General features: G+C 38.4%; 1 protein-coding gene across 2 annotated transcripts in view; it reads right to left on the bottom strand.

Moving 5' to 3' along the window:
* Window positions 1–22,194, bottom strand: part of LOC123306818 (Down syndrome cell adhesion molecule-like protein Dscam2) — a 128,049-nt gene extending 105,855 nt beyond the window's left edge. For both annotated transcript variants that reach the window (XM_044888970.1, XM_044888971.1), the window contains exon 1: window positions 21,984–22,194. In XM_044888970.1, coding sequence (XP_044744905.1) covers window positions 21,984–22,038 — 55 coding nt within the window. In that variant the 5' untranslated portion in view covers window positions 22,039–22,194. The remainder of the gene's footprint in view (window positions 1–21,983) is intronic.
* Between the last annotated feature and the right edge of the window lie 3,728 nt (window positions 22,195–25,922).

The following is a 25,922-nucleotide window of genomic DNA, read 5'->3' as shown; positions in this document are numbered from 1 at the left end:
AAATTTTCTTCCAACGAGGAGGTTATAAACCTGTGGAGGTCTAGTTTGCAGAGCAAGAAGAAAATTTTGTTTTGAAAGGTCTAGAGACGTTGCAGGTTCGCTGTAATGAATGTATCCAATTAAGGGAAGAATATGTTGAGTAATAAAATATTTTGACATTGAAATTTTGTTTGGTTCTATAGTAGGCTAAGAATTTTTCAATATATCCTCGTATGAATGAGAAAGCTTCACAAAAATTATTTTGTCTGGTTATAAACACCACCAAAACTCAATCTATACATAAATACCTATAGGCTTCCAGACACCCTCTTTAACACGATGTTAGACTCTCTTTTCATATCGATATATTCGATTCGAGTGTACAGTGTCATATCTTTCCAAGTCACTCCGGATAAGAAAACAGTTTCACGCTTCTCAAAAACCACCCTCCCTCCTAGCGTCCGCATGCTCTGAACTACCCATAAAAATCAAACATTTCACCGGAGTCGCCTGACTGAAAGGACGTCGGATTGAAAATAAGAATCAAGTAGTTTTCCCTTTGAATGTGTCCTGCGGCACAGACGTGAACAAGTGACTCGAGGGTATTTTGCATTGCTAACTTGGCGCCGGTGGAGGCTCACAAAGGATCTCGAGTCCCCCTGTTCAGAACGCAGCTCTGGGAGGGTTGGCCTGCCTCCATTTCCTACAGCCTACCTCACGTCATATCCGTTCGATTTCTTCCGGTTTCACCTATACATACAGGCTTTTCTCGGAGAGATAGAGATAGATATACGGTCCGATCTTGCTACCTGTGAGGGATGCCAGAAAAAGGTTAAAATAAAAGTTGATCTGGGTTTAACTCAATTAGTTTATTCCTCGATATTCAGTATGGATGTATTATATGACTTCAACCTCCAACATAGTCGGAGTACGATTCTTTGAAGTCATCAGTGAAATATTCGAAAAGCAGCATAGTGCGAGCTCAGTACCTGAATGGGTGATCTTACTACACGTCAGTGTTTGCCGGAGTTTGGTCATTTGTGTCATGAGTTTTGATCAGTATCATATCACAAGATTTCAAATGTTCCTCACAATAAATGAAAGAAATATAAGGTTCTTTCGTTTGCATAAAAAGTGTAGCACTCTTTTCTACACTAGATTTTAGTATTCGTTTGCTGATTGAATTTACACCAGTGTAGAGGAGGTGTAGTTTATCTACCGTACGTAACCACGTAGTAACTAGGAACATAGAAGTTATCTTGCTCTTTTTCCATACCTCGAGGAAGAAACTCTTCCAGATTAATTTTCCATAAGGGGTGAAATACTTGATAACTCTGTATAGCTCAAATTCTATTTTCGTGTTTACAGAACTGATACTCAACCATAGGCGTAAAATTCCACACCTCCTTCAGAAACGAGAATTTGCCAAGCACTCAACAAACGAAACCGACATACGTAGTATTGGACGAAAACTGAAAATTCCTTCCATCCTGCGCTTCTATATTTGATTTTCAGTGTTGACAAAGGGCCAGTATCCTCTCATGCTAGCATTTCGGACGTGTCTAAAAGGCTTCTACTGGAACAGGCAGGTTTGATGCTGCGACAGCTAGATATCACATCGATTCACATCTGATTTTGTTAGTTGTACTTCAAACGGCTTCAAAATGCACCAGTTGCCGTAAAAGCTCCATTCTGCATCTCGAAGGATATCAAAAACGTCCCATAAATGGCGATGAAATATGATAGAAGCAACATGATTTTAATCACTAAGTGCTCTGGAATGTGGCTTTGAGAGAAATGCTAATGGAAAAGGTTAGAAGAAGAGGATCTCAGATAATATATAATTAGCCATACTTCAATGATAATGAAATCATTCAAGAAGGTTCTGATATTCCAAGGCTTATATTCTGTGATTGAACGTAATTTTTTACTTGAATTACCTCATGTTCCCAAAATGATAATATGTTAACATTGCTGGCATTTAACTATATATCGTACTTTTGTATGGAAATAAATCTCTTCAGGAAGAGTTACTAGCAGAGTCAATAGCTATTCTTACCCATAATTCTATAATATATCATTGGACGTTGCTTTTTCATGGGTTATATATTTCTTCGAACTGATACGAACTCATGCAAAAGATCATATCTTTGTCATCCTGAGAATTTTTAATTTCCTGGCAATATTTCAAAACTGCACATTTTAAACGATCGTTGTGTTTTCATACGGAACATAAACAACATTTTGCTCTTTTCTAGAGAGGAAGCAGTTTATTTATCCTTCCAACTCCAGGAGCTGTCCTCTATACGCTCATCCTGAAATATATGGGTTTCTGAATTTTAAGTTTGAACCCATAAAACAGTCAGTCCTCCTTTCATGTTGATGTCGACAATGAGAAAGAAGTTTTGGAGGATCTATGTTCTTCTTTCTCTCTTTTAAATAAGAATTCAATAATTCCAGAATGAAAAACATAAATGCTTTAATCCTACTTAGCATTCCACAGCATCTGTTGGTTGACTACCAGATTCAGAAATAACTATATTCTGATTCTCCATAAAGAAACTTCTAGCGAAGGTTCTGTACCTGACGTATAGGAAGTAGGAACTCAAACTATCATCTATTTGCAATCAGGCATAGATGTTTTGTTCAGTAATGTAAGTTTCTGCTGCATCAAAAGCCTCATTGTAACAAATTCCAAATTGTCTATCAAACATGATCAATTATTATCTTCCTCACCTTCGAATATACATCTATGAAAACTCGGACCGAAAAAAAGTAGTGAACACAGAAGAATCACAATGGAGAATTTTCATGGTTTATTTCAGGACACAGCAGAAAACCTCCTCGAGCGATAATTCAGATAAATGCTCCTATCCGAAACAGTTTAGCCATTCAACCAGAGGGAACCATTTCCACGTCTGCGAGCTCAAACAAAACTGCAATCTGTCACATAATCCTCGGTTGCAGAGAAAGCAATCAATGCTGGGTGAAAAGTAGTGTCAGGAAACGTATAAGGAGAGTTACTTCCTTCATGGCAAGCGTCGAATTTGGTAATGGGTCGAGACGCCAACCAATGGCACGAAAAGGATCCCCGTATCGTTTTTATAAATTGCCCAGTCGTCCGGAAGTTAACAGTGATGAATGGCGCAGAAACGGTATCATAAACAGAAAGGAAGTAATCACTTTCATCCCGTACAGCACAAAAACAACCCGTTTTTGATAAATATCGGTGGATGTTATCAATGGCCGTATAATGGATAAGTCCCGACTGCGAAAGAAAAATACAGAATCCAGCGGTATTCCCACTGAAATTCGAACATTTCATTTGGGAAAACGAAATACAATTTTTCTTAACACGTATGATATCGAAAAACATGTTCTAACGGACTCTCTATTTAATGGAAAATGTACCTAGGTAATAACCGTCGCAGAATTTATAGACAGGAAGATTGTAAGACCCAGTATATTTTGAAATTGATGATTGTAATGTCTACAAACCGATAGCTGTCTCGATAATTGCTGACATGAGTATGCCTGTAAGAGGTGTTGGAATAAGATTCAGATTTGATGGAGGCCTACTTAACCTAAAGCGCCTCAGAACAAAAACCCATTCAAAGTTTATCACGGGACAATATGCAGACGACTGCGCACTTATCGCTAGTAGCCCAGAGAATCTACAGATAATGCTGGACACCTATAAACATATATAAGAAGCTTCAGGCCTTAGACTCAACATCGACAAAACCAAAATCCTAGTAAGTCCGCCAAAAAGCCATCAAACACATATCCAGCCTGGAGAATGACACTCTAGAACAGGTCGAGCAGTTCAAATACTTGGGAAGCTTCATAAATACTAGGGCTAACCTAGACAAGGAAATACACAACCGTATCAATTCGGCATCACGGGCATTCTGGAAGCTAAAGGTCGGAGTATTTCAAAATCACGACCTCAATCTGAAGACCAATACAGCTATTTACAAAGCAGTGGTCCTCCCAACGCTTCTTTACGGAAGCGAAAGCTGGACGCCCTACAGGCGACATATTAAACAATTTGAACAAACACAACAACGTCCTCTAAGACAAATAATGCACATCAGATGGTTCCACAGAGTTACAGATGCGACAGTCTTGAAGCGCGCGAGTTGTATAACAGTTGAGACTCAGGTAACGAGGGTCCTACTCCGATGGAGCGGCCCCATTCTGAGGATTTAAGATAGAAGACTCCCCAAAATAGCTCTGTATGGCGAAATCACAGAGGGAGCTCAGAAACCAGGAGGCCAGTATAAGCGGTTGAAAATATACTGCATCAATCACCATAATCAGTTAATGCCAATCATAACTGGGAGAAACTAGGGTCAGACAGATCACAGTGGAGGTCTTTGGTCCACAGTTATAATGGACACTCGAGAAGAATACAGTGGCGGCCAGATCTGGTTGGTGACTATCCATGCCCGGAGTGTGGAAGGATCTGTAGGTCGCGGTTGGGTCTCTTTAGTCACAGGAGGGCACACAGTCGCAATTAGCCCTAAGAAATTATGTCTGTTTATTTATGTCTTTTGTAGATTTATTCCCGGTAACGGGATACAGCAATGAATGAATGAATGACTACAATCTTAGACTTCTTCTAACGTCTCTTCTGCTGATGATTTCTGATGAGTGAAACTTACAGACAAAAAACAGAGATTGACACTTTTTTGGATCGAGATCCAATTGCGAACGAAAAAGACAATTTTACACTTATTGGAATAAATTTTTGACCCATATAGGTTTACCAAACTTCAATCTAGCAATATCAACTAGAATTTCCTAGAAGATAGATTAAGCTTCCGCAGAATTTTTATTTAAGACGAATTTATCTCGTGCTATATCATTGAGGCAAATTTAATATCTAGGCAAATCTTCGAGGCGAAACACCTTGCTTAATATTTGCTCATATCATAAATCCAACACTGGAGCAAACCTCTCTGTCATTACGTGAGTGCTGAATATAACTCGTACATCTCGAAAACGTTATGATAAAACACTTTGTTCGAAACTGGTGTTTTCCTGCTGAATTTTCATTTTCCTCGCCGAAATTACCATCCTTCCATTGAAATGTTAGCGGGAAATGCATATTAGTTCGTTTTCCAGGTTTCATTCAATTCACCTCATATATGGATTCTCGGAAATATTGAATGGAAGCCCCTCAATAGTTTCCGAATATAAAAAGGAATTTACGTGGAAGTTGAATCGTTTTGAATCTGGCTTCAATAGGAGAGTGACAGGAGGAGATGATGAAGAGTTCAAACGAAAGACGGTTCGTATTTTGTAGCTCTTCATCGATACCAAAGTGTTTCCTAGAATTTCGTTTAAAGCGGTTGAAAAATTCTTTTCTTTAAACTCAAATATATCTATTGCAATATGTAATACTGAAATGAGAGTAGAGGAAAATTTTTTTATTGACTAATTATAATTTCTCATCTTCGAAAAAGGATGAACAGTGAGAATAACAGCAAAAACAGCACATCAGAAACAATTATGATTCGAAACGATGGGAGAAAAATAAAAAACGGAGATGTTACTTTGATATTGCATTTAATAGAAATTCTTTCGTTTATTTCAGAGACCATTCGACTGAATTGAAGACGAAAAATTTCAGGAATTCAGTTTCGTCGCGTGTTCATCAATAATGATCAGAGAGATAATTGCTAAACTTCCCTATCTGTCGGTTGGTGCTCTTTGATATGCTTGGAGCCTTGATTAATTTCCCTCCTAACATTTTATTACCCTGTCGTAATTGGGTAGCCTTAGTTCAGCACATGATGAGATTTTATTAGGGCAGTAGAAGTGTTCAATCACGAAAGATATGTTATCGGAGTTCTAAATTGTCTATTCCAGTTAATGGAGCAGGGTCGGGTCCAGGTTGAAAGCAATGTCCACGCTCAACATACTGAATCGTTCACGAGATTCTAAAATATTTGCGACCAATTGAATATGAACTTTCAGGGTAGGAAAAATTAATTATTTAATGGAAAAGTAGTCTTCTTTATCAAGTACTTGTTACCTAACTGGGCAAACTTCGTTCCACCTCAAAGATAGTATCAAATAAATTTCTCTATTCAAGAGGTCTTTGCTGCTAAACCTGTTGTTTTTCAAATGGTTCACAGTAAGCTCATTGATGAGCGTTTTTATAGTAATAAAAAATCCGACGATACGTGAACACTCAAGATGGTACACGCAGTAGGAAAAACAAATACTCTCGAAATTACAGCCACAAACATTCAAAGACTGACTGTAATTGAATTGGCTTGAACTCAAATGGTATGAGAAACAGTCACCTAGTGCCAGGGCACTCTGTACATTGAAAATTATTATAGAAATATACTGTTTCACAACAGTTCTAGATGCAGAATCCATTTGTATTTTAAGAATTCAAAAATACTGAAAGAAAAGAACTCCGAAATGTAGGGGGTTCATTAAAATTTCATAAGAAACTTTTCGCTTAAATATTTCATCATCTTCGTCTGTTTGTTTTCCCTTTTCGTTTCTAACAATCAGTTTTCAACTTTCGTTTCGGTTTTTCAATGTTTTTTCACATTGCTGGACCGAATGAGCTGGAATTTTATAATGACGCAGTACTTGGACTTCATTATGCATACAAAATCGGATCGGGTTCATCATGAAGTGCATATCTGTCCTCTAGCTGAACGCCAAAGTTTGCCTCGAACAGCCATCGATAATGAATGCCTCGCATTTTTCAACTTCCATCAAGAACTCTACGGGAAAAACGCTGATTCCGTTTCTGCTCCAATAACTCTTCGGGGCTGAACCTGCAAAATTATTCCGCGGATGGGGTGAGTCTACACCCTCCTTGTAGACGGTTTTAGTTTAATGAACACGCCATTATTTCTTTCGTATACACGGGCGTAGGGTGCGACTGGTGTCGTTAAACATGTAGTTCACCCTAAAAGATCCGCGTTATCTTACCTCCAACGATTATTAATTGAAAGAAAACACACCTCGCCAACATATTTTTTTTCCACTCCGGCTAATGGATTTTTCATGGGTGAATGAACGAATATTGAACTTATAGAGTGTTCACATCTATAACTAGTGAAACATAAATTTAACTTCTCAAAACCTGTGTCTGTTTGAAGAGGGAAGTTGTCAGACCACGTGTTAATGCATAATTGCGATAAAATCCCCATTTTCTACCTAAATTGTGCTTTTTATAGAAACTAACAACTTTCCGAGTCGAACTCTTAATAAAAAGTCGATATACGAAATCATCCATTAATAACCTCCATTAATGCATGATTTCTTATTAATGCATGATTTCTCATTAATGCATTATGGTAACGGGCAACGAATAAAGAAAAATTTCTAGTTTATTCATAAAATTTCATGACCAAAATGAAACTTATTTGTGTTGCGTTTGAAATTTAGGTGAGAATATTTTTAGCGAAACTAGCGCTACAGGGTGTCCCGAAATTCATTCGATTCATTGAATTTGAAACGCGGGGATAACAAGAGAATTTTTAAAATGAAAAATGATCATTTTCTTGCAATAAAGTGTTCTTCTGTGCTAACATATTTTGTATGCATTCAGTTAATTTCCCAACTCTATACTCTTCCTCTCTTCATCCGGGTAAATGTATAACATCACCGTACACATAGCCATAATATTATTAGGTATGCCACTAAAAGTAAAGTACTACGTTGCAACTCCCTATAGGCCATGTTTGAACGAGTTCGTTTCATGATATAATGTGAATATTTTATGAAACTCCCAGCCATATTGAATACCTACTACCTCATCATATTGTAGGAACCATATTCAATAAACATGAAAATCCATTTTTGCATCTTTCCCATTATTTCGCGAAATTACATTCAGTGTTTCAGCGGAAGCAGGTCTTATTGAAAGAGCTGCAATAACGAGCTCTCAGAAGATATTAACTTTTTTGGTCCATCATGGAAAACCCCTATATTCTGTTATAAAATGATATTTCCGTAATGCACCACTCAATAATTGTTGGGATCCGTGTTTTTTCAAGAAAAGTATGGAGAGATCTCGAGAACAAAATTTATAATTGAAAATAAGAAACTGTGGGTTGAATAAGTCCCCTTGGTTGGTCTCCCACGAGTTAGTCTCAATCATTCTACTATTCGAGGTATACTATCGATTAGACAATTCATGAAACTGTGGGAGAACATGATGCAAATATCCAGCAAAGCGTCATAAATTTGCTCTAGATTCTTAATCGGTTGTTCTAGAGAGAATAGTAGCCTAGAAATCTGTGCCCAGACATGCTCTATGCAATTCATGTCTGGATAGCGAGCTGGCCAGTCCATCCTTCCAATAGTATGAGCTTCTATCGCTTATTAACTAGGTGTGGCTCAATATTCAAGAAAAAATAAATTACCTTGTTCTATCATTGTTTTGAGAGAGATGGTTGAAATGATAATATAAGCAATTCACAATTTCAAGTTGAAGTGTATGTGGTTATAAAATACCATATATTGACGTTGTTGTCGTTATGTTGGTAGTTAATGATCGTGGAATAATTCAAACGGCTTCAACTTTAACAAGCTGCGGAAGCTTCCATACCATTTGCTACCAAAATGGCGGGATGCGGCCATCAAGAAACATATTTAATGAATTCTAATGAAAACATCAATTACTCAAATTGAATATTTCTCCCCTCATTCGAATTAATGTCTGAGAATAATAATTTTCCAAAGTTTTTCATTATGCCCCCGGGCTCTAAGCCACTTCCACCAACTGTACGATCCAAAACTTTATCTCATTATGCAAATATCATATACGAAATCCCAGTAAGAAAGTTATAGTATACATACATAATAGAGAGAAGCCCGCTAGTGCCGGTTTCAGCAGTGCGAAGTTGGCAATTTAGATATTCATTAGTTAAAGGCTTTACCTTTAATGAAGCCTTAAGAATGAGGCATTCATTCGTGCTACTGTTGCTGCTGAATGCGAAATTAGCAGTTTTAGAAATCCCAGCTCCATCTCCGACACAACGTTCCAGGAAAAATGCAAATTCTGGGAAGACGCAATACCGCAGGTCTTCGTTTACTTATGAGGATTGGTTGTTTTGTAATAAGGGTGATTCGTCCTGAATTCTAATTAGCAGCAGAACGCTGGGGTGAAGGAACAGGAGCAGGGAAAAAATTTGAGAAGTTCGAAGGTAAATATCTGGGAGATGTTTTAGTTGAGTACTCTCCATCTTTGTTGGAAATTCCTAGTAATCATTAGCTGTGAAAACACAAGAGGTTTTTTATAGACTATAATCTTATCTGAACTGGCGAAATATGAACGATCTTCGTATCTCTTGTTAGTATAACCTTTAACCTACAATTTTATCAGAAAGTAATACGTAGCAATTTCATAATTATCAATTAACAACTCAATTCATGAATGTTTCTTCATCTGCTCGCAAAGAAATTCATCAACTTAAGAATGAGATAGATCAGCATAAATAACGACGATATTATTTTTTCTTGTAATGAGAAAAATTAATGTCCTCTCTCACCAAACTCATTATTTTTGTTAATTAAGCTACAGTTATAAATTCCTAGCCCGGGAGTTTCTTTAGACTTCTTGAATAACGGTATCTTGGTTCTCTCAGAGATTGTATTCTGGAGACAATGATACATACAGTGTGGTCCAACGAAAACTTTACATCTCGTCAATTTCTGAGTCTAGGGGGAACAACTTTTCCGTGACTGCAACCCCCTAAGGGGGGTGAGCACTAAACTACTTGATTTTGAATAGAGATGTTGAAGATCTTATCGAGTACTAATTGATCCTGAAATTTCCATAGATAACGAAATGTCAGCAAAGACACACAAAGGTATTTATAACAAAAGTTACACAGTTAACTGTCATCTAATTTTTCATGCACATGTAGAATCTTCCTCTGAAATTAATGCCATACGAAAATGCCAAGGAATATGTTTGATAATTCAATTTCTGATTGTCCAGGGTAAAAATACTGCTCTTTCAATATTAAAATGATCGACTTTATGGATATTTTGCGGTGCCAGCAAATGATTGTAAAGCGATGTCTTCATCCGAATCCCGTAGTTTCTTATCTATACAGAGCTACATTCATAATACTCCGAGATGAAAAAATCTCTCTTTATATTCTTCAACGTGGATCGCTGCTCCTGAAAAATTTTACGATAAGGCAATAAATCCCAGCCTTTATTAAATCCCCAGCCTTTCTTGTTCCACTGACCAATCAGGAGTCTAAAGGAATTACATGAGTGAGATTAGAGGAGCAGTAAAGATACTGCCAACAAAATATGGGGAATACTTTCGGCAGATACAGTTCCTTTTATCTGACGAAGTTAGAAGGTCCTTCCTAGGGCGTGGAAAGCAGAAAAATTCCGACCTGCAAGTCGGAAATCTGAGATGAAAGTCAGAATACTGACTTGCAACTCCGAATTCTGAGACACAAGTCAAAATTCCGACATGCAAGTCGTAATTCTGAGATACAAGTCAGAATTCTGAGATACAAGTCGGAATTCTGAGATACAAGTCGGAATTCTGAGATACAAGTCGGAATTTTGAGATGCAAGGCAGGAGGAGGGCTAAAATAGGTCTAATGACTTTTGTTTTTTTGCATTTGATCCGTGAATGTGTTTTTGGCTTCTTGGAGGAATTTTGGATGAATGAAATGATATTCTATACTTGGAGTATTTTTGTACTCCCGAGAATTATGCTCCTGGGAACTTTTCAAAACCTTTCTTAGTGCTTAGTGATTCGAGCACTTTATCGAAATTCCTACATCCAGTTCCACAATAAAAGTCACTTTAAGTTTCGTTTAGTGTCAGTTTCGGTAGGGTGAAAGAAAAGCTTTAAAATTGAAGGACCTTTCAGTTTGATTATGAAACTGGCCGTTAGTCCTCAGTAGTCCCTATGAAGTGCTCGCGAGAGGCCTTCGGAAATCGTGTCAAAACACGAAGAAGCGATCGACTTATTGTCACCCTACGAGCATATATGGATACTACAGATATACTATATATTATCATGATATCCTGATTCCCCGTAGATTACTTCGAACTCCTCAGAAGCTCTGTGAGCTTGTCAGAATCAATAACGCCCGTTAAAAATTTTGAAAGAAAAGAGATAGGATAGGCGTAGGCTAAGGGTCCAAATATGCCTATACATGCCTTAAATGTGACAAATTTGCTCTACGGAGGGCATTTTGATCACATGATTCTTCAACAATCGAATGCAACAAAGCAAATGTCATTCGACCAATTCTAGCCCCATTACTGTTTTGCATTTCAGAATTCTGACTTGTTTCTCAGAATTCCGACTTGTAACTCAGAATTCCGACTAGCAAGTCGGAATTCTGACTTGTTTCTCAGAATTCCGACTTGCAGCTCAGAATTCCGACTAGCAAGTCGGAATTCCGACTTGTATCTCAGAATTCCGACTAGCAAGTCGGAATTTCGACTTGTATCTCAGAATTCAACTTGCAGCTCAGAATTCCGACTTGCAAGTCGGAATTTCGACTTGTATCTCAGAATTCCGACTTGCAGCTCAGAATTCCGACTTGTATCTCAGAATTGCGACTTGTATCTCAGAATTCCGACTTGCAGCTCAGAATTCCGACTTGCAAGTCGGAATTCCGACTTGTATCTCAGAATTCTGACTTGCAAGTCGGAATTTCGACTTGTATCTCAGAATTCCGACTTGCAGCTCAGAATTCCGACTTGTATCTCAGAATTGCGACTTGTATCTCAGAATTCCGACTTGCAGCTCAGAATTCCGACTTGCAAGTCGGAATTCCGACTTGTATCTCAGAATTCCGACTTGTAACTCAGAATTCTGACTTGCAAGTCGGAATTTCGACGTGTATCTCAGAATTCCGACTTGCAACTCAGAATTCCGACTTGTATCTCAGAATTCCGACTTGTAACTCAGAATTCTGACTTAGCAAGTCGGAATTATAAATTTGGATTTTTTTTGTGTGGCCCTCCAGCGCTTTCAAGGAAGAAATTTCGAATTTCCATCCAATATGGGATTGTTTCTGGGTCCTAAGAAAGAAACCAAACCTATTGGCAAAATCATGTAATTCTTCTCGAAGAACCCACCATCGTAGAAAGATATGCTACCTCCTTGTTATTAAGATTCACAGTTTTCGCTTTAGCGCATACATACAGAGATGGCGGCATCCAACCGCTAACATTTGAATCCCGCAAAATACGTTGATTACCCTGAACGATGCTCATCCCTTACATGGCATCTTTGTAATTAGAAACCCCCATACAGAACAGTGAATGCGGAGTCATGATTTGTAATCTCCCGGTGATTGCAGTGGCAAAATCGGTTGGTGTTCCTCATTATTCAGACCTGGCTGCATTTCTACCTTGTAATTATGGTCTAAAAAATGGTGAAATATGGAGCGAGGAAAAAGGAGCCGTGCATTATCTCGAACGCGGATCATAATCAAGGGTTGAAGAGGCTCAGAGGGTTCTCCGGAGGTGGGGGATAGGAGACGGGATGGCAGACGCAGAATACGGAAGGTACATTAGAGGCTTTCGCGTTTCAATGATGAATTCTTAAGCGATGCAGAGTCACGTCTTAATTAATCACATCAGAGTGCAATCGGCGGAAAAGGTTGACTTTGGTGTTGTGTATGTAGTCCTTCATTTCGATGATTTTATTGGAGTGGGTTCGGTTGATTATCGAGTTTCGAAATGCAGTTGTTTGTTGGGGGAATGTATGAATTTCTAATTGAAATTTGCGCTAATTATATTCATGGTTCATGTCTTTGGTTGAACTAATTGGAAATTATCGATGCTATTCGTGAAGAGAGTCATAGAGTACGGAAGTTTTGTACTCGTACTCGTATTTCTGGTTCACTCTAATTAATTTGATCAAGGCAGAAAGCGTCTATTCTCTATATTGAAGGAAAAAAGATAAAAACTATCACAAAAAGTCTAGTTAGACTGAAATAATCGGAAATATTGCTCTCATGGTGAATAAGCAAAGATACGAGTATATATCAAAGGAGATGCATTTCAGTTCAAAACCGAGTGCAAGGAAATGGCGTTTCCAGGAGGAGCATGTTGTTGCTTGAAAACTCATCAACACCAAACGGTCACACCGGGGTGGATATTACGACATAAGAGAAGACTGCGACCCACAACTAATCTAGAAGTTGACGGCGAAGAAATCGACTAGAAAAATGAAGCCAAATATTTAGGAATAACGCTAGACAAAGTACTTACATGGAAAAGTCATATCAAACGAGCAATCGACAAAACGAAAGCAGCGATGAATAGACTCTACCCTCTAATAGGAAGAAGAAGCCACATGTCGAAAGAGACAAAATTGAAGATAATCAAAGCCGTTGCTAGGCCTCAACTGACTTATGGATCAGTTGCCTGGGGTTTCGCGGCAAAGAGCCATATCAAAAGAATTCAGGCCACTGAAAACAAGCTGCTTCGATGTGCAATAGATGCACCTTGGTTTGTCAGGAATAGACAGATTTATAGGGACCTAAAATGGGAAACCATAACGGAATTCATGAACAGAAAAGCAGAGGAATTATTCGAAATAGCGAAAAACCATCCGAATCAAGAACTCAGGAGACTAGTAGACTACGACCCAGAGGAAGACAAAAGGAGAATGCGAATTTACCGAAGGAGACCAAAAGATCAATTAAGAAGATATTAAAATGAGAACATAAACTTATTGAAAAATCTAATGAAGGATAAATACATAAATCCCAGCAGCCCAGTGTGCGAGAAGAAAACCGACCCGGAACCAATATTCAAGAAGCAGTTAAGGGTTTTTAGTGGGTCTCGAGATCAGGAGAGTGAGAATCCCCACACTTGTTCCCCCTCAGGAGAGGGTGGTTCGTCTAACTTGCAGATTTTCCCCTTGCTACACCAAAAAAAAAAAGGTATGAATTTATTGCTAGAAGAGTTGTTTCTTTAGAATACGTATTACATTCAGATCTACGATGATTTTTCTGAGAGGTACGCGTTTCTAAATTTGATCTTTAAAAAATTCCCAAAAAGATAGGTTGCATCTTTTGTATAAGAACAATGTTCTGTATGTACTGAAATCAGTTTTCATTAAAAATAACTCAAAACCTCAAAAAATTACAATCGTGTTTTTGGGCTTGAATTCCGAGAGATAATTCGAAATAATAACAAATATTCACTTCTTCACCCATTGTACCCAAGGATTCGCCACATTTTTCTCTGGAATATCCATTGTTCGCGAAATTGAATCATTCTCTCTCTTTCAACATTCTGGGTTCCAATTCAAAGAAACCTTCCTAAGACCCAGTACCAGGCTAACCCCTATAACTCACGCATAATGGCGATATAACAAGGGCCATTATTGTTGTACATCACAATGAAACTCACGGATCTTCTCTCTCGCGGCTTCTTCGTCAGGAACACTTCGCCATTTTAATATGATACCGGAATGGACGGGAGTAATCCCGCCAATCAATTTTTCCAATTATAAGGAACACGGGATGTTGACAGCCAATATTTGTGCGGGGAAAATGTGAATTGGTGGGGAGATAATGAGTTTTTGGAGGATTTGGAAGGAGTTAGAGGACTGTTTCATCGGCACTAGTGCAGATTTCAATCATGGTTCCATGGAACTGTTAGAACACACAGAGACACTTTGAAGTTTATAACTGACTCGTCCAAGTACAACAGGAAAACTGTCCTGCTTTACTGAATTTATTATAAGTTTCCCAAATCGTTTCGACAAAAAGTCATCCACATGGTTTACTGATGGATCTAAATCAAAATGTGGCACCAGCATTGGCGTATATGGACCTAAACTGGGTGTCTCTAAAGCCCTGGGAAGTGAACCCTCTATTTTACTATGGATCGGCGGCATGGGGCTTCGCAGCCAAGACCCACATCAAGAGAATACAGGCCACTGAGAATGAACTCCTCAAAATGGCGATGTACCCTGGTTTGTTAGGAACAAACAAAATCTGCAAGGACTTGGGATGGGAACCAGTTACAGAATATATGAAGAGAAAGGCGGAAAGGATATTCGACAAAGCCAAACAACGTCCAAATGAGAAACTACGAAGATTAGTCGATTACGATCCAATAGAAGAAGCTAGAAGGTCAAGAGCGTACCACCGAAGATCGAGAGAGCAGTTAAGGATTTAAATGTAACCAATGAAGAGCTTAACCTATAAAAGAAATAGGCAGCATACAACTATCAACACGACTATGATTTTGTGAGAGTCCAGAAACCATAAGAGTCAACTGGCAAAATGGCAAAATGCCCGGAACCTATGAAGAAGCAGTTTAGGGTTTTTAGTGGGTCTTGAGCTCAGGAGAGTGAGAATCTCCACACTTGTTCCACCTCAGGAAAGGGTGTGTTCGTCTGTCTTGCAGATTTTCCCCTGCTACATCCAAAAAAAAATCTATTTTACAGACCGAGACACTTCTACCAGAAATCTCTGCTGACATGGGAGTGCCGTAATACCATGAAGCAACTAACCAGAGGTAATAAAGTGACTCTACTATAAGTAACAGAGAATTGTGGTGTTGAAGGTGTTGAAGGAAATCAAAAAGTCATTGAACTTGCAAAAGAAGCATCAAGGTTGATACCTGCTGGACCTGAGCCTTTCTGTAGTCTTGCAAAATACCAATATGAGGCAGCAGTCCAAAAAGGAGAGTTGAACAACAGAATAAGCCTATGGAGAAACACTTCTGGACTTACTCAGTCAAAGAAATTCGTGATGGTTTCACGGACCTACTCCAGAAAACTGGTAAAGCTGTCACGAGCTGAGCTTCGGGTGATGGTGGGACTGCTGACAAGGCAGTATCGATACAAATATCATTTGTACCGTATGGGAGAGTCAGCAGATGAATTGTAGGCTCTGTGGATCAGAAGCAGAAACAGCTAAACACATGGTATGCAAGGGTCCAGAGCTAGCTGGTCTAAGAACCATTCATATGGAGAAACCGGTCCTGGATACTCACGAGGTAATAGCCAAGGCTCCAAAAGATGTTGTCGGTGTTATCAACACTATTGAGGACCTCTTTGGGTTCCTATGGATAAGTAGGGTAGAGAACAAAAGATCTACATGGTCGCAGTTCCTGAAAGGCTAATCGAGCCATAACGAGCCCGATTCAAATAATAAATAATAAAAAAAATACTGAATTTATCCCAAGATACTCGCACCGTATGCATACAAACATATGGTAAATGGAACAAAGTTAAAAGGACACTAATCATAGACAGAACATGAAGAGACTTTACATGGCGTTACCTGAATTTCTTGCAAAGGCAAACTTTGTTAATTTGTTTCAGTTGTTAAACAGAATCAGTTCTATGCCATCTCAGGATTCTTTGTTGAATCTTCTACTCCTACTCTCACTTCGATAATGGCACTGTCTTTCTGGTAAAATACATATTCACCATTTGTTCGTATGAATGTAATGTAAGAATGCCTCATAAACATCCCTTCAATCTTTCTGCGAGCAACGACGGAGAATGTGAAAAGGTCTGCGAGATCCCGTGTTCCATAATTGGAAAATATTATGGAGAAAACGTCTACGGTATATAAACATCCACCCAACCCTGCAATATCGCTCATTTTATTCGCGGCCGAAGTCGACGGAAAATTATTCTAAATAACCGGCTAATGCCTGCCTATTTCGCATCCGTTGAAATTGTTCCGCGGCAAACGGCCATATTTTCCACGCATCCCCTTTTCTCATCTGGCGTGAAAAGAACCTAATACCGACAATTTCGCCCAGAAGTTTCGTGCAACTCAATTTATGAAAGTTTTTCCTTATTGTAGGCCGCTTTCCGAGACGAGGTACGTTCGGTCGGGATCCGGGGGGCAGGACCATTCTTTAACCTTGTCAGGGCGAAATTGCCCCACTTTGCCTAAGTTGCTCGCGTACATCGTCTTCATATAAGGAACTGACGCGCTGGTATACGTTCTGCAAATTTTTATGGCCCTGATAATGAAGAAATATGGGGTGCTCGTCGTGTGGCAGATTTCAGCGGATTGTGGCGGTATGAGGAATTTCAATGGGTGTGCCGTGTATTTTCATTTTCTTTATCGCGGTTTCCGTTTAGGCAGTTTTATTACTCTTTTATATAAAACTGGCTCTACTTACCACATCCGCAGAAGGATTTTTCTTCAAGAAATTGAAACTGTGAACTAGGATAATGTCCCAGTTGGTGGCGACGCCTCGCGAACAGAAAACATTTTCAAACCTAATCAATAGGGATTATGTGAAGTCATAAAGAATAGTCTGTAATGCTAACAGCGTGTTTCCAACTCCAACAGGACAACAGTTTGTGTTAGTTCAGCAATTACAATGCACATTACATTCGCGGCTCCATGTTCCTTCCTAAATCGGAAACTGCCAGGCATTGAAGACACCAAACTGTAATTCATTCTCGAAGTGTTCATGCATAACTTGCGGCGCAAATGAATGGGATCGTCAATTGTGTACAATGATGAATTTCCAACCGCCAGATTAAATCTTAATTTTGCTCTCGTATTCATCTAATTAGTTCTGCCTCGATATTATGCTCAATGCAGGGTTTAATTTTGATGTCGCTTGTGTCTATTATGTGTACATAATAGGTGTAGGTGCAGAATCTTGAGATCGGGTCTAAGTGGTAATATGATATTTCAACCAATCGCGGGTTGATACAATTGCTAATTTCTGAGATTATTGTGTGTCTAATGAGGGTGCAAACGTCCTATCGAGAGTAGGTGAGGTGTGTTGGCTTGTTTGGGTGGATTCTGATTCGATTAGTGCCTGGTGGATGGATGTTATGTAATTCTCGATACTTTGCTATTATACCTTCATGTAGGTACTCATAAACATTTGTAACTTCTCAATGAAAACTTCGAGGGATCACTCACTTATTCTTGCTTGAAAATAGTGCAATAATTCCATTCAGACTGCCAAATGTCATTGTCCCTTATGGAATATAAGATAAAATTTTTAATCTACGGTAGAATGTTTGAAAGAACTGCTAACTATTGAATAGGTGAAGATCTAAAAGTTCCAGTTATAATTCTCATAGGAGTTGAGCTGAGCTAAAATTTTTTGCACATGAGCACTATTAACCCAAACAAGGCAACAACATTCAGCAGCAGAAAATACCAAAGCTAGAGCTTGAGTTGGAAGAGTAGCTTCATCAGCACCCCCTGCTAGTTTATGCAGGGTATTATTCTTAGTTTTCAACTTAAGACGCAAATTTTCCTGATGGGCTTTGAAATTCAGCGAGGAATCCAGCTTAACACTTAGTTATTTTGGATTGAAGATATGTTCCAAAAAGAATTACCGAAAACGATGATGATTATTCAAGTGGAAACACGAAACCTCGGTTTTATTTGGGTTAGGACGCAAATGCCACTCGAAAAATCAATTCCTCAAAATTTTCAAATCTGTAGATAGATTATTCTCTGTACATCTAAAACCAATGACGGAATGCGAGGGCAATATCATCAGCGTACATAAATTTCTTAGAAGAAGTAGTAGGGTTATCACACAGGTATGAATTGAAAAGAAGAGGTGCTATAACTGATCCTTGTGGAAGACCTTTATTCTAAGTTTTGAAATTACTACTATTATCATCAACAAAAACACGAAACCTTCTATCTGACAGCATTTTTTCTAGTAAGCAAACCATCTTTCCACACTTCAGCACTGTATAAAGTTTAAAAATTATACCATATGCAATAAGAAGTTAGAAACACTAGATCAACGTTGAATAGGACCATTCGACTCTAACCACCATGAACTTTGATCTCTCAATGATAATTGATAAATTCTTAGCAACGCCATTCGGTTTGCTACTGTTTGGATCTGATATGATCAAAAAGAGAATACTGAGCATGATTTGATGATGATTTATCTCTATCAGACAACATTAGATGCGAGGAATGAACAACGATGAGAAGGAATGGTAGTCAAAGTTCTCCATGACATATAATCCCATATATACCTGTATGACGAATGATGAAAATATCCGACCACCTGCTCCTAGGACGTTTTCCCTCATAAATATCTATTCCGACAAACTCAGATCCTAACCGACGTAACAAACTGGGTAAAAAGTTCGAGAAAACAAGACCTCGTCATTTCTACCGTGAAATATTACTTTCCAGCCATACTCCGTCTCCTACCTCAGAAGCAGGACCTTCGGAGTTAAATTTACCAGAGAATTGGAAATTTTTTGTTCCTACTGCTCTGATGTCGTTTGTCGTATTGGATCTGTAACAAGATCTTCAAACTCGAGTTTCCCGGGGCTTATTTGTGTCATTGAAGTTACTGCATCGGAGAAAAGTATAAGATATCGGATTGTGTTTTGGTATTATCTCTCGTTATCCTCTCGTATTTTTTGGCATTGCCTGTATGAAGGTGAATTTTCAAGATGCTGTTGTTCAAATTATTAGATTCGTGTTTAAATGGGAAAAACTTAGGAGACTCTTTCTAGTCTATTCGATCTTGGGATCAGAACAAACTAACCTCTTTCTCGAAAAAGTTCCACTTCATCCCACCCAACAAACACTGTCTGATTTTCGACTGAATCGAGTTACTCCGATATCTACCCACAGAAACATATCGCATTTTCCGCTGAGAATTGCCCCAGGACTTGTTCTTAGCTAGACTACGATCTTCCTCAGGGAAATCTCAGCCACTTATGAGAAAGTTCATCGACTTTCCTTGTAGTAAGTTGGAGCTTCTGCAACCTCCTAATTTTCTGCATTTCTCTTCGGGGCTTTGTGATGAAACTCACCTATGCGACTCAATTCGGTGTATAGAGTAATTCGAGGAACAAGATGACAACATTAAATTACAGTTTCTGACATGAGAACTTGGCCTGGGGGTTATGAAAGCTTTTTCGTCTAATGGAGCATCATGAACCTGCCCTGCTTATCGCCTGGTCTGCACTGATAGCCGATGGAGCTTATTTTTTATGGACCAGTTTCCCAGGGCTTCAAAGTAAATTAGGTTGAGTCGAGAAAAGAGCCTATCTACAGGGTGTCTCAGAATCAATGGAAATAAATTTGTATATAGGTTCAGAACCTCAGAATGAAACGAAAACTTCCTATGGCGGAAACGCTTCCTTGAAGAGTTACATTGCTTCGAAGATGAAGACTTGGTTATGGATTAATGAAATTTTTCACAGGTATTTTTCGAATAGAGATGAACTTGAAACTCAGTTTCTCACTCATCCCTCAAAGCTAGATAAGGGTGAAGTCGGCAACATGAAGAAAAGTTTTTTGACTATTACTGGAGAATGTGAACAAAGGTAGAATTTCAAATTTTGATAGAAAATGTTTCCAGGGGAAGCAGCATTGGTGAATTTTTCCCAAAGAGATACAGCCATTCATTCAGAATAGAACAACAAGAAGTTACTGCGCTTCTGTGCATTTGCAGATGGGTGAAAAGCTCTAAACTTATCGAAAACGGATTGGACTGGAAGGCTTTTACAGCTGCAAAACGCTCGGGCTAAAATGAATAGAAAAGTTATGCGACATAGCGAAAACCCACTCACTATGTACAAACTTATCCACTTCCCCATCTAGAAAACACTCCAGTTGTGGAGAAGTGTCCCGAATTGGCAAAATGGAACGAAAGAACATATTAGGACGGGCATAAGAAACTGGAGACAATCCAAGAAGGAGACTATTAACTTTTACTATGCTGAAAACTCTCATAATGGAGCTCCAATAAAACTTTGGAGTTATATAAAGTTCGGGCGAATAATTCCGGAAATGAATTTTTTACATCACTTTAATAAACCCCTCCGGACAGATTGAAATTAATTCTTTGTTGAGATTTCTCGGCGTTTTCCCGGTATCGAATACGAGGAGCTGAGAAATGGGGGATGAGGGCTGTTTTCAGAGCTTTTAAGTTTCCTAGTTCCCTTTAAAACGTTTGGGATGAAGAAGTTATTTCTTAAATTCGTTCATAACGAGAAGAATGGAGAAAGAAAATAGTTGTGAAAAGAAATGTTTTAAAAAAGATACTGGGGGAATCAATAATTGAAGTTAACATGGTTCTTGAGCCTTGCTAATGCAATTCAGAAATATTGGAGAAGATTTCACGATAGAATACAAAGGTAAGCCAGTAATTGTATCACTGGAGCTATGAGAACTTGCCCAAATAGTGCATTGGAAATCATAACAGATCGCATACCTCTTCATCTTGTGATGCCTAGATTAGTCCTAGAATAAGGGCTAATCAGAGAGCCTAGTCATCCTTCAAAGTGACAAGGTTATAAAGAATAGTTTTCAGTTGATTTTCTACTTCGCATTTTCCGATTGTGAATATTTTTCTAGAACATTAATCATTTGAAAAGTGAAAAATACAAAGTCGTTGAAATTTTACATATCATGTACTTCAAGTTGGAAAGGAAACGGACTTGGTTGATATTATTCATGATGAAAAAGGGGGCATCACTAGCTGGAACACATGAGAGTTCAATTGACATATCTATCTATGTATCTTTTTATTTATCGGACGTTCTCCTGTTGAATGAGAGCAAGGTTTTCACCCCCCCTTTTATAAGGTGCATTCGAAGTTTAGAAACTGACGTAATTTTGATTTTGATTAAAAAAAACGCTTCTCTGTCGGAATATTGATGTTGAAAAAGAAAATTCAAATCCTGGTGGAGATAATCTAGAATTTCAAACTTATTTTACGAATTCTAATCAATTTGTCAAAAGAATCGCTCACCTATGATGATTTTCATCACAGAATTGTATAGGTGTTTCTGTAATCTCGCTCGAAGATGTTTTTAACATCCTGTGTCCATCCGGAGTTCAATAAAAATCAGTTCCAACTAATATTTCATCAACATAACCTCCACGAATCAAACTCCGATAACTGACGTGTTTCATTCATCTTTAAGCCCTTCTATATTGTGAATTCTGCCACGAAAACAAGCCGAAGGGCTCTTTCCTCTGTCCGAAGACCAAAAAATAATTTTCTCAGCCGTGTGGACTCACCTGCAGAGAACAGAAACAGCGCAATCCAGCACCATACAAGCGAGGCTTTCCACATAGCTAACCCATTCTATCCAACTCGAACTTGCGCGACATAGTTCATCTTCCGCAGACCATCGCACAGAAACTGATCCAGAGGAGAGCCTGTGTCGGTGAAGTGCTGTTCCATGGCGCACACTCTGGGGTCCCGAAGGATGTAGACTGATGAACGTCCAGCGCTCCTGGAGGAAGGACATCGGGAAGAGCGACAGGTTACTTATTTATCCGTCCGTGAAATGTGGGGGACGAATTAGCTGATTGAATGGAAGGGGCATCAATGAAGATGAAGGAAAAAATAGAATTTGAGTATTGGTTGAAATAGGAGAATATAAAGTACGAGGATGTAGAGATATCTAGTTAGCCTAGACCAGTTCCATGCATAAAAAAATATTGCGTTACCATAGCAACCAACAATAACTCCTTAGAAGGGTCAGTGTGAAGTTTGAGGTCAAAAAAGTAAACCAGAGTTACGCACACTGAATTAAAAGAAAGAAGATGTCCACTGAAATTGTGAAAATCGAAAAATTTGGAGTATGGAGCCATCATCAAGTATTTAAAAGGTTAAGAGGTGAGCAGATTTACGAAGATATGCTTAATACCCTTGGTGATCAAAATTGGACTGCAAGCTTCAAAAGAGGTAAATTTTCCATTGAAGATGATGACCGATCGGGAAGGCCAGTTTCTGTGTCAATCCCCGAAAATATCGATGCAGTTCATGACATGATTTTATCAGACCGTCGAATTGGACTAAAACGGATATCTAAAGCACTGAATATTTCATACGAACGCATTCATCATATAGTTCACGTCAATTTGGACATGAGAAAAATTGCTGCAAAATGGATCCCCAAATGTTTGAATGTTGACCAAAAGCGTGCAAGGATAGAAGCATCGCGTTCGATTTGAGCTCAATTTGAAAACGATGTAGACTTCTTAAACCGAATTGTTACTATGGATGAGATTTGGGTACATTTCTACGATCCAGAAACAAAGCAACAATTAATGGAATGGCGCACTCTGGTTCTCCAAGACTTAAGAAGTTTCGTGTCCAAAAATCTGCTGAAAAAGTTCTTGCTTCAGTTTTTTTGGGATTGCCATGATTGATTTTTTGGATAAAGGTAGAACCGGAGATTACTATTCGACATTACTGACCACTATACGAGAAATTGAAAGAAAAGACGCGGAAAGCTATCCAAAGGTGTTTTGTTTTTGCATGACAACGCTCCTGCACACAAATCTCATGTTGCCATGCAAAAAATTCGTGATTTAGGGTTTGAATTACAAGAATACCCCCCTTATTCACCAGATTTGGCTCCATCCGACTATAATCTCTTTACTCAACTGAAAAAAAGTTCAAAAGGTCGAAAATTTTCTTCCGACCTGGAGGTTATAAAAGTTGTGGAAATCTGGTTTCCAGAGCAAGAAGAAACATTTGTTTTCAAAGGTCTAGAGACGTTGCAGTTTCGCTGTGATAAATGTATCCAATTAAGAAAAGAATATGTTGAGTAATAAAATATTTTGACATTGAAATTTTGTTCGGTTCTATAGTAGGCTAAGAGTTTTTCAATATATCCTCGTAAATCAATGATTTGCTTCTCATACAAACTCGCAGAAAAAAAAGATTCACTATGAGTATAAATCAAGTTGTCGTGAAACATACTGTACATGATAATACTGTGCCAAGCGTAGATGTAAACAGTGTCAAATATATTACATTTGTGAAGATACCCGTCGAAGAAATGTGGCTCTAAATGGACTCCAACCATTTATGCTGATTCAACTGCACCAGAGAAGTTTCAGCGGAAACTTTTATAGAGATAACTATTTCCGTGTTTTAAATAAATTCGATCGTTGTTCGGATAAATCGTATATTTTTGGGGGTTTTTCCCCTCAGAGTGATATATGTATGAAGTTGTGCAGGAGTCACAACATTTCGATTTCCGGCGGAAATCAATATAAATAAAATATTTAGAACTGAAAATTGCATCATGGACAATCGAATACGGGTGATTAAACTTTTAACTAACCCTTTGAAGGGTTGTTAATGGGTTGTTTTGGGTTATTTCAGTGTAGGGGAGCTGCAAAGAAAATTACACTGTACATAATTGTCTCTTGAAAACTACGAAATTTGATAGAAATCTTCGAAGCTGAACTGATGAAATTTGAACTATATCTATTGGTACACATATAATAAAAATATTAAAACTCGAAAACCGACTTGTTTGAAGATTGCAGCGTCGTTAGAATTCAAGGTAACTCGAAATGTAAACCCTTACAATCGAATAGGAACTAAGGAATTCCTTTCAATTCAATTTTTAATAATGAAGTGAGTGTCGAATACTACTAGTTTGATTCTATGGAAGTGGACTCTGGAAGACGCTGAGACGGACTTGCGAATGAGCCTAAGAATGAGGCCCTTTTTTCATCGGTTGTATCCAAAACAGGATTCCGATGGAATTCCCGAGCACCTCATACATTTTCCTCCCATCCTCTCGATTTATCTCTCCTGAAATGCGCATATCTAAATGGGAAAATGATACCCCAGGCACAGCCCACCAAATGCGATACGAATGGCAAAAAGAACGTGTCCTTATGCACACGTATAACTTACACCGTTTGTGCTTTCCTGAATAAATAACTGAACTGTCGTTCTGGAGTAACAGTGTACTATGATTCCGATACATTGAACGTTTATCACGTGAGTTAGGGCGAGCTCTACGTTTTTCGTAAGCGGGTGGGGTTGTTGATAGGGTAAAAGTTGCTGATCGTGCCGATTTTGGGCAAGGGATCACGATATTTTCGGATATAGGACGTTTTAATAGGAAATAACCAATTAGGGTTGATTGGATGTGTTTTTTGATATTGAACGTGCGCAGAGGAATGAAGAAGTATGGATTGGAATCTTTCAGGGAGTGAACAGTCCCTATAAGAATCAACTCGTTTGTTCTCAAATGAACAATTCTTAATATTCAATTTATCTACTCTGTTTCTGGATCGTAGAAATGTACTCAAGTCTCATCCATAGTAACAATTCGGTTTGAGAAGTCTACATCGTTTTCAAATCGAGCACAGATCGAACGATATGCTTCTACCCTTGCACGCTTTTGGTCAACATTTAAACATTTGGGGATTCATTTTGCAACAAGTTTTCTCATGTCAAAATTGACATGAACTATATGATGAAATGCGTTCGTATGAAATATTCAGTGCTTCAGATATCCGTTTTAGGCCAATTCGACGGTCTGATAAAATCATGTCATGAACTGCATCGATGTTTTCGGGGACTGACACAGAAACTGGCCTTCCCGATCGGTCATCATCTTCAATAGGAAATTTACCTCTTTTGAAGCTTGCAGTCCTATTTTTTATGGTCGCATACGAAGGACATTGACCATCAAGTATTAAGCATATCTTCGTAAATCTGCTTACCTCTTAACCCTTTGAAATACACTCATTCCAATTTTTTTTTATGCAGGGAATTGGTCTAGGCTGAATAGATACAATACATCCTTGTATATGGTGTCAGTTGAGTGCTTTTTTTCAGTCATGATATAAGTAGGTAATATGCATCATATATCCAATCCTAATCCCGAGAGAAAATGACTGATCAGTTTGTTATGAAATGACAAGATTGTAAAAATCATTGAAGCTTGATTGAAAAATAAATGAAAAAAATTTCGATAACCTTACACAAAGCATGAATAAAACTCTTCATCCTATAATTATGATTGACACGAAATATTGAATTCTGCAACTACCAAAGAAAACAACAAGTTCATCTACCCCCATTCGATGAAAAAAGTGACGATATAACACAAAACACCTTCCAAGTTCCACGTTGATCTTCGTCCAGGGACTGGAGCTCGATGATCGGTAAATAACGCACTTCAGCCACCCTAAATT

The sequence above is a fragment of the Coccinella septempunctata genome, chromosome 2 (assembly GCF_907165205.1).
Source record: "Coccinella septempunctata chromosome 2, icCocSept1.1, whole genome shotgun sequence".
Classification (NCBI taxonomy): domain Eukaryota; kingdom Metazoa; phylum Arthropoda; class Insecta; order Coleoptera; family Coccinellidae; genus Coccinella; species Coccinella septempunctata.
This window is presented reverse-complemented; position numbering and strand designations above follow the sequence as displayed.